At 35.0% G+C, this 9,992-nt stretch overlaps 1 protein-coding gene across 1 annotated transcript; it reads right to left on the bottom strand.

The window, feature by feature from the left end:
* Window positions 1-656: 656 nt before the first annotated feature.
* Window positions 657-9,444, bottom strand: LOC116010512 (ABC transporter A family member 7-like). The gene is made up of 18 exons (XM_031249949.1): window positions 9,229-9,444; window positions 8,133-8,514; window positions 7,962-8,038; window positions 7,689-7,833; window positions 7,395-7,514; window positions 7,173-7,297; window positions 6,289-6,447; window positions 5,692-5,854; window positions 5,475-5,600; window positions 5,310-5,393; window positions 4,023-4,378; window positions 3,538-3,738; window positions 3,245-3,354; window positions 3,017-3,101; window positions 2,393-2,521; window positions 2,189-2,294; window positions 2,006-2,094; window positions 657-956 (listed from the first exon to the last, which is right to left on the bottom strand). The coding sequence occupies exons 1-18, from the start codon at window positions 9,295-9,297 to the stop codon at window positions 657-659; spliced, it is 2,826 nt and encodes a 941-aa protein (XP_031105809.1). The 5' UTR covers window positions 9,298-9,444.
* Window positions 9,445-9,992: the final 548 nt, after the last annotated feature.

Here is a 9,992-nt window from a genome sequence, read left to right as displayed (position 1 = left end):
ATATATATATATATATATATATATATATATATATATATATATATATATATATATATATATATATATATATATATATATATATAGGTTTAGCGGAGTTAAACGGGTTTCGTATCATATCGTGTCAACACGATCCAAACCCTATTACGAAAATATGTCTATCATGTCAAACCATTTACAAATCATGTTCGTATTAAGAATTTCATCAAGCCATCAACCTTAACGTGTCATGTCCGTGTTTAGTCTTAGGGTGTCTGTGTCGTTATCCTGTTCAAATCTAATTAACTTACATAAATCCCGTTTTTGAATCCCAATTGGTGACAAATCTAAATCACTTAGCTTTTTTTTTTTTTCCACTTTTAATGAAACACAACTCTCTCAAAATAGACGATTCCACCTTTTGTCACAAGATATAATTAATCTTTTAAATTGGTACAATTGTAGATTATGAGAAATAAACAAATTACAGATAATTCATATCGTAAACATCGTTCAAATATTATATTCAACCAGCAAATTAAATTAAAGCTATGAAATTTGTTCTGCAAAATGGGGGGAAGAACATACACCACATAAAACAAAATTCTTACAGATCAAAGTCACACTATACATATATAGTAGATGCCGAGTTGAATAATCTGATGTTAATGTGGAGAGTATCATGAGAGGTTAATGGATGGCTGAGCCGCTGTTGCAACCTTTATAAACACATCCTCTAAGGTTGTATCTGCTAGGCCCCATGCATGAACTGTAAATCTTTTCTTTGCAATCTCAACCGCACGGAAAACATCTGCAATGTTTACCTCGTGCTTTGGCAGCTCAAACTTCTGGGTGCCCGAGATTTGGTAGATCCTGTGGGAATTTGGGGACAGATTCTGCACCATGCTCTCTACTTCTGCATCGTGATCCGAAGATGTTGTCATGGTGAAAACGTACGACCCTCCATACCTTCCCTTCAACTATTACACCAAAAAAAATTACAGAATATTAGTCATTTTCACAGTGCATTTTTGGTTTCTTTTCCTTGCTAAATGTTAGCAAGTGAAAAACTTCAAAACTTTGTGTTGGACGGAGTCCACTAGTCCAGCAGCACCATGTGACTAGAGAGGTAATTGGGAGGACCATGTGACTAGGGAGGTAATTGGGAGGAGGCCGGTAAGGACCAAGTCCAGCACCGTGTGACTAGAGAGGTAATTGGGAGGAAGCCGGTAAGGACCAAGTCCAGCACCGTGTGACTAGAGAGGTAATTGGGAGGAGGCCGGTAAAGAGTCAAGTCCAACACCATGTGACTAGAGAGGTAATTGGGAGTCCAGCACCGTGTGACTAGAGAGGTTATTCGGAGGAGGCCGGTAAGGACCAAGTCCAACACCGTGTGACTAGAGAGGTAATTGGGAGGCAGGTAAGGAGTCAAGTCCAGCACCATGTGCCTAGAGAGGTAATTAGGAGGAGGCTGGTAAGGGCCAAGTCCAGCACCGTATGACTAGAGAGGTTATTGGGAGGAAGCCGGTAAAGGGCCAAGTCCAGCACCATGGTTCTAAAAAATGTGATAATAGTCTATAAAGAAATAAAGTTCCACCTTCATTACGAGCTATAGCTAGGCAAATTATACCATGGACCAAGGTTTATCTTGCATTGTAGACCCTGGTCCAAAAATAACCTTCAGATTCTATATTTGTAGTTGACACATACATTTTGTACCTGTCGTTAACAATTTCTATACCTGTAACAACTGTTAATGTAAGTACAGAATGTGTTAACTAAAGGTATATAATTTTTGTATCAGAGTTTACAATGCAATATGACCCATGATCCATGGTATAACAATTGCTATAGCTTTTGGTAAGCCCTTGATTTTAACCAATGGTATTAGAGCTCGGTAGGTCATTGGATTTATAATGGTGGTCTATAAGAAAATAAAGTAAGTTATAGTTTTTGGCGTAGTGGTAAGCGCTTGATCCTAACACTTTGATCCTAACACTTTGAAAATGGAATAGATGCTTCGAGTTACCTCCTTAGGATTTCCTATACATTGCAGGCTTCCATCCACAAAGATACCTAACCGATCGCATAAATGCTCTGCCTCTTCCATTGAGTGCGCTGAAATAATCAAAAACATTCAATATCTGCATTGGATTAAGGAACATTTTACAAAGATTTGGAATTTGGATATATGGAGGATCATGCATATTACTAGTGAGAATTATTGCTCTATCTTGCTTTGCACGTTTGACAACATTCCACAAGTTGTTTCTTGAAGCTGGGTCCAGTCCAGTACTAGGCTCATCCATATAGACAACCTTGCAAAAGTATCATGAAATAGTTGTCATGGTTAAGGCATGCACAAGGACATATCACCAAATATCTTCTCACTTCTCATGTACAATTAAGGACTTACTTTGGGATCTCCAATCAATGAAATGGCAACACTAAGCCTCCTCTTCATTCCTCCACTATAATGTCCAGCTTGCTTGTCTGCAACCCCTCCATTATATAGGTTTACACTCTTAAGAGACTCTTCAACTGCCTGGAGATCCCACAGAATTTTTAAGTAAATGCAATTCAAAACAATGTGATGCTGATTGAAGTGAAAGTTCTCAAAGGTCAAAGCATTCTGATCTCACACAAACACATTTCCGCGAATTAAAAGATATATAAGCCTCTGAAACAGTTCTGAATAAATCCACACTAGAATGAGCTTAAGAGAGCAAGATAATCAGAGTAGACAATCAGATTATAATTTTTCACAATTTGTATTTGCTATATCCCATATCAACATATTTTCTTAGAACCTAATTGGCTAACTTGTGATAAAGTGCACATATCAGAAAACTACAAGATGATAGGATGCAAAAGAAAAAACAGACACACATCAGCAGACTAGTGTAAAATTATCTGTCCACTTCTGCAGCCTATTGCCATTTTGGTTGTGTTAGTCAGACCAAATGAAATTTATCTTATAGTCCAAATTGGTTATAACTTCTCAATTGATAATTTTGCAATTTAAAGCAAGGGAACTTACTCTTGTTAAGTCTTCTCCTTTCAAATTTTTAAGCCGTCCATAGAAAAGTAAGTGCTCCCTTCCTGATAATGTTTCCCAAAGTAGGCTGAAAGCAGATTGCAAAATGACAATGAGCACGATCAAATATCTGGATGTACATTTTCTGGTCTTTCTTTATCCTCCCTTTAACCACAGGGGTTTGGAGCTAATTTAATTTCTACTTTTAAGTGAGAGAACATCAATGCTTACTCATGCTGAGGACACACTCCCATGCTGGTATATATTTTGTCCATATCTGTTCGTATATCCATACCCTGAACATACGCAGTACCAGAGCTCGGCTTTATGAGACCAATCATCTGTTAGCATTGACATGTCAGAAAAAAAATCAGTTTATACATAGGAAGATTATATACAGCAACTTCAGGAAATACCAAAAAAAAAAAAAAAAAGAAGAAACAAACTATGGATCTTCTCCTCTTTATGACCTAATTATGACATTACTAGAATGTTTCTAAGAAAGAGAACATCATTAAACTGACCATATTAATAAAAGAAGTTTTCCCAGCACCATTGGGCCCAAGCATACCAAAGCATTCCCCCTGAGGCAAAGCAAGTGACAACCCTCTAACTGCAAGTTTTTCAGGGTTTCCATCTCTTCCTGGATAAACTTTTTTTATGTTGTCACAGATTATAGCTTGACTTGTTCTTGATTCCAGCAGCAAAGTCTCAACTCTATCCCTCTGTGGAAAGAGATCACTGTCGGTTAATTATTTGGAGAGTACAAGACAGATAGTAGGAAAAAGTATATGAAAGCAACCTACAACTAACTCAAGGTGAGCAATCCTCAACCTTCATATTTGTTTTATGAAACAGCAGGTAGTAAGATGGATAATAAGTTAGAAGTATCTAGTTTAACGTTCATACATTTTAGTAATAATAATTCAACATTCTACCAGAGAAACGTAAGTTTTGAAACAAGGTTAATCAAATATGTTACTCCATATCTTAAACAAAATGAACTTACCTCATGGACAACATCAGGTTTCTCCATCTCAATATAGACTTTAGATCCCTGCCTCCGTAAGCTAGGTCTTCGGAAGGATGATGAGTGCCTATTCTGGAAATTTCGAAGGAAAAAGAGAGGACTTTTCCCAGATGACATGATTTGATCTGTGTAATAAGCAAAGAAGAGAACCAGCAACCATTCCACAAACATAATAATTAAGATTTCTGTCATCCCATTATTGCCATCTTTCAAATTTTTCCATAGCATTCCATCACTTCCAATATAATTTCCAGTGAAAGAATATTGTGAAAACTCATATAATCCACGATAAAGAGAAAATCCAGGATACAACTCCATAACAATAATCCAGCCTCCTGCAATATAACAACGTTCAAAGTGGGAGCAAGAGTCAATTACTATAGGCCCTTCCATGACTTCTTTAGAATTAAAAGAAATTGGAGCAACAACCAAAAGAAAATTTGCTAGTAATTACAGCAGCTAGAAACCACATAAATATAAAAACTTTAAGCAAACCAAATTATAATGATTTCCAGCCCCTTAATGCAGTCAGATAACCAAGTCCCACTTTGACAAAAGCTGGACAAATAAGATTTCTTGGAATAGAATATGGCAAATATTTATTTGAGATGTTTGGAAACTTTTACTTCGCACTTTACCTTTTGTTACACAACAAAAATATCATTGTTAGCTGTTTATTCTGTCCCTTTCTGAGAAGGCTATATTAGGAAAATAACCCTGAAAACTTGAATGATATTCTAACAAACGTCTGCAAGCATGAAAACCCACATTTCAATTCCAAAACACTAAACACAATTCGAGTTTCCAAACACCTCCAAAGATCATATATTCATATTTGATCTCCCATGATGATTCCAGGCCTCACAAGCTGACAAGCATGTTGCCAAATAGATCTTTAAAAAAGTTTTAACATTGAACCTGACTACTAGAGAGGAAAATATGTGCTCACATGTTAAAGTCTTTAGGATCCCTTTTTCAAAGGTAGTATTGGATAAAATCAGGTCAGGCATAGTGTTCATTACACCTGTACTAATGGTAACATTATTACGAGACTTGGTTTTTTTTAGTCAACACATGAACAGTATGGGTAGTAAAACCCTATCTCCAGGAACATAATTTCTAGGGAGCATATATTTTTTTAAAAAATAAATGAACACAAGGGAGGAAATGTTCACAGGTTATAATAGAGTAACTGGAACTTGTCAACTTGCAATAAACATTTACAGCAGATAATATAAACAACAAACTTCATATTCCTGAACTTACTTGAAAATGATGGATCTTGAACAAAGAACTGGAAAAGGTAGGCACCCAAGAGTCCAGATCCAAACACCATTACATAGCCCACAACTGTAACAATTTCAAACCATAAGTGGATGAAAATACAAGTGAGTTCTCTCGTTTAAAAATAACAGCTCAGTTAGGTCAAACCTGCAGCTGTCTTCACATTATTGAATAATGCAGCAACGAGAAAAGCTAGTGAAATTTGCAAGTTAATGTAGATTAAGTAAAAAACCAACTGGATGCTGTAATCGTTCAGTGTAAAGAACTTTAAGCCTGTAAAACAAGTAGCAAAAAAAATGGAGTGGATAAACTTGCATGCAAGTTTAATAGAAGGAATCATTTCACTAGACAAAGCTACTTTTACCTATTAATGATCCAAAAATCACAAAGCATAGCATGTACATAGAAGATATGGCAAGAAAATAAGCGTAAGAAATCAGCCAATAGGGACCATCTCCAAGTCCATGCATTTTCATAATAATTCTTAGTCTCTGCTGCTTCTCATAAACCAGAGATGTCAACACAACCTGAAATGTTAATAATGTCATTAAATCACTATAGGTGAAGAAAGTGAATATTTTTACATTATTTTGGCACATGCACAATATGCAGCTGTTTTCCCCTTTTTTAATTTAGTTTTTTTCTTTATGTAGAAAGGAATCAGAGCTCTCCATCTTAAAGAGTCAAGAAAATTGAAGAAAATATAACCTAAATACCCGAAATATAAAGTTACATTAATAAAATCAATTTCTCTCCATGAACACTATTACACAAATGCTTTAGCAGAGCAGACAGTTGAAGAAATGCTAGGTTTCTGAGGTAAATGAAGAGCTAGATGATGCTAGTTCATGCTACAATGAGAATAGAAGACATAAGTAATGGCAAACAATTCCACTGGCATCCCTAGAATAGTTGAATTCAAGACTCCACAATGGAAAAGGACACGTAGTAGTTCACTTACCGGAAATAGTTGTATAACCACCCATGTAAAGAAAAGTGGTCCAAGAAGAGAAGCAAAATCTAGCCTGATTCTTGTTTCAGGCTTTGGCATTTCTTTGACAAACTCAAATAGCATTTTTGTTGAAGGCCCAAGCAGAAACTGGAGATAAGCATTTGATACCTGTACAAACACACACCAAAATATGCCAGCATCTCAAATTTATTTTTTTGAAGCAACACGAAAATCTAAAAGAACAAAAAGGGAATGTGGCAATATAAAATTTATAGTCATGATAGATATTGGGTAACAAATAGTTGGGAATAAACATAGGAAATATAGCAACTTTCTCATCTTGATGTTAACAACAAAATAAATAATTATGGATAATTCTCAAGATGACTTGTACAGTTATACTTCCTTTATCATTGAGTAAGTTTAAGATAATTCATAAAGCCTAGACACTGTTTCATTCTAAAGATATAAAACCTATTATGTGGTGGTTTTCTAGATAGTGATATGTTATTTCAGGTAATAACACACTATCACTCATGGAAGAAGATTATAAAGCACTCATGTCCCATTCTAATTGTCACTGGCTGCTATCCACAGATCAAACAAAACTAATTTTGAACAGTTTTTCAAGGAATGTTTGTTTAAAAGATTTAGAACAGAGCGAAGCAGGAAAACACCTAGTTTCAGTCAATAAAAAGATTCAGCCAAAAGCACCTTACTAAATACCATTAGTCTCATTATCACTATAATAAAGTAATAGAATCCAAAATGCACCATGCTACTTATTAGTTTTTTATGAACTGTAATTACAACTCACTTTAACATTTCATGATCAAGAAAATCTTGCATACAGAAAAATAACTATCAACATAGGAAGTTCAAAAGTAGAGTACCATATTCACTGAGCGAGGCACCCGTGTCAACCCTATAGGCGAGTTTCCAGTGTCATTTTTATATGTTGAATTGTACCAGATACTCACATTGAAGTGATTCCCATTAGAATTTAAGAAATCATATGCTGCAAAACACATCAACAACAAAAAAGGTGTCTTCCTCTTAGAGAGAATAACATGGTTATTGCAAGGAGACATGCAAGCAGTTCCTGCCAAACAAACCTGCTGTTATCTCATTTATCTTTTTCTCAGAATTCCCTTTCCGATATCCTTTATAGAGCTCATCATTAATTTGAGATGAACTATTACGCCATAAATGTAATCCTTGCACGCAACTTATCTCTGTGCATCAAAAACTGAAGATTAATAAAACTGTATTGAATTTATTTATTTAAAAAAAAAAAATCAAAACAGATTTAGAGTAAAAAAGGCCCAAAGATGCATGTGTTAGAACTTAGAAAGAGAAAAACTTATGATTCCTAATAATGGAAATATGGCAAAGTTAGAATTCACAACCTTGTTGCAAAAGACGAGAACCTATTTGCAATGGAATTGAAAATGTGGAGTTTGGAGCACACTGAGGTCGAACAATGTACACTGGCAAATTAGAGGAGAAAGCTGGGTCCAGGAAATTGATTTGCTCAGTGTATGACCCTGAACCCTGAAACACTTTCAAAGATGATTCCAGCACAAATGACACATTTCGAGCAGATGTATAAAAAGAAAATGGTTAAACACCTGATGAATATTAGGGGAGAGAATAAAAAAGATGGAAGAAAGAAATCTCACCAAGACATCATCAGCTACGCTGTAAAGAATATCAGAGGAATTGAGAATTGTGCCATTGAAAAAATTCCCTCCAATACCTATCAAGTTCCAAAATAAGGTAGATTAATAACATTCATAAAATAATTAATGAGTCTATTTGAAACATATAAGACTCAAGAATGATCAGCATACGTTCAGCAAATGTTTGATTAGCTCCAGTCAAGAGTATAGCAGCTGGACAGGATCCAGTGGTCTTGCATGACTCTTCAGGCAAATCTTTGTATGTAATAAAATCATTTTGTACTGCACGATATTCTGGTCTTGGTATCTGTAACAAAGGAGGCCATTCTGGTGGACTAGGAAGAGGGCAGCTGGCTGCTTGTGTCAAAGTTGAGTACTCAATCCCACACTTTTTTTCACATTTTCCATCCCCATTAGTATCAATACAAATGCAGCCACACCTTCTTGAGGGCTTATCCAACTCATTATTTACCACAGTTTGGAGGAGCACAAGCAACACACAGATTAATATTGGGAATGAAATGAGCCATAGATTTGTCCTCACATTTCGTTTCTGCAAACAGAAAGGCAAGGTGGGATGCAATAAAATAAAATAAATAAATAATAAAGAAAGAACAATTTGGACAAAATTGTGTATAGATGAAATAGTACGAATTCTCACAAACTTTCCACAAGACAGTAACTAAATTCTAACTTCCCTGTATAAAAAGTTAGAAGTAGAAAAAACAGGCAAACATTAGGGCTCCCTTTGTCCGAAAATGAAAATCTACTTTTTTCTTATAGTAGCATCATGTGAATAACATCCAATTTACGAAAAAACAAATAAAATTATATTCTGTTATTATACCCCAAAAGAAGTCAACACTTCACTCCCAAACATCTCAAAAATTCCAAACAAGCTCTCCCGAAATAAATAAACATATCTAAGGAAAAAACAAAAATAAATATTCCTAACTTCTAAGGTTCATATCCAAGGATCTCTTATAACAGAAGTTTCCTTTACATAATATTATAAATATTCCTGAATCCATATACATATATTAACAAATAGTTAAACTAATTGAATCAATTCTAACTCAGTTTGGGAGATAGAAAATCCTAAACATTTAACTATTTTACAAGGAAAACAGTAAGCCTAAAATTTCAAAATCTGATGAGCATTAAGAACGCACACACATTCAACAAAATCAATGTCGCCAACCATAAGAAAACTGCTCACTTTTAACTTGTCCAAAATTTTCCGGCATTATAAACCCAAAAAGAATACCTGAAATGTCAAATTCTTTCTGAGCAGAGCATTGGCTTGAGTCCAAAAGCTCGCCGGCCCTTCCGCCATTGATAATCACTCTCTCTCTCTCTCTCTCTCTCTCTCTCTCTCTCTCTCAAATGAAAGAGGAAACCAGTAGTAGTGTTTGAGAGTTTGAATTGAAAGCGTTAAGAAGAAGAAGAAAAGCGCCGAGATGATCGATTTCACCTTCATTTTCAAATACCGTTTCTTCTATATATACATATAGCTTCTCTGCGCATAGTAGTTGACAATTGAGTGTTCGTACGAAATTGCCCTTTCATTTTCAGTTTTATAATTGGATTACGGAGTACAAGGAGATTTTCTTGCCCACAATGACTATTTTGCCCTTTACGCGCTGGTTTTCTCGCCCACAATGACAAAATTGATTAACGGTTAAAACTTACCTAATCATTTTTTGTTTTTCTTCCATGAGTAATGCTACAACACTTTATTTATATTTTTCCTCTAATCTTCTACTTCTAAGGTCTAACGAGACATTTTTTTAATTAAATAACTAAAATTTCTTTTTGTAGAAATTACGGATAAGTTATGTTATGTTAAATTTGGACATGTAGACGACTGCGGTTGGTTCAATTCTCAATTTTTTCATGGACGATTGGTTCTCATCTGATTCATTTCTTATGTATAATATATAGTATAATAAAGGTAAATTCTCCATAGCTTTCGCCTTTGGAATTAATTAAAAAATATAAAATGTTACAATAATTATATTGTGGACCAAG

This window comes from Ipomoea triloba, chromosome 2, assembly GCF_003576645.1.
Source record: "Ipomoea triloba cultivar NCNSP0323 chromosome 2, ASM357664v1".
Taxonomy (NCBI): Eukaryota; Viridiplantae; Streptophyta; class Magnoliopsida; order Solanales; family Convolvulaceae; genus Ipomoea; species Ipomoea triloba.
Note: the sequence above shows the minus strand (reverse complement) of the source record. Positions and strands in the feature narration are given on the sequence as shown.

Coding starts and splice junctions, on each gene's coding strand:
- LOC116010512 (XM_031249949.1), bottom strand. CDS start 9,297: ATGGCGGAAGGGCCGGCGAGCTTTTGGACTCAAGCCAATGCTCTGCTC. Junction 7,834..7,961: donor GCGTAGCTGATGATGTCTTG/GTGAGATTTCTT, acceptor AAAGTGTTTCAG/GGTTCAGGGTCATACACTGA. Junction 5,855..6,288: donor TGGTTATACAACTATTTCCG/GTAAGTGAACTA, acceptor TTAACATTTCAG/GTTGTGTTGACATCTCTGGT.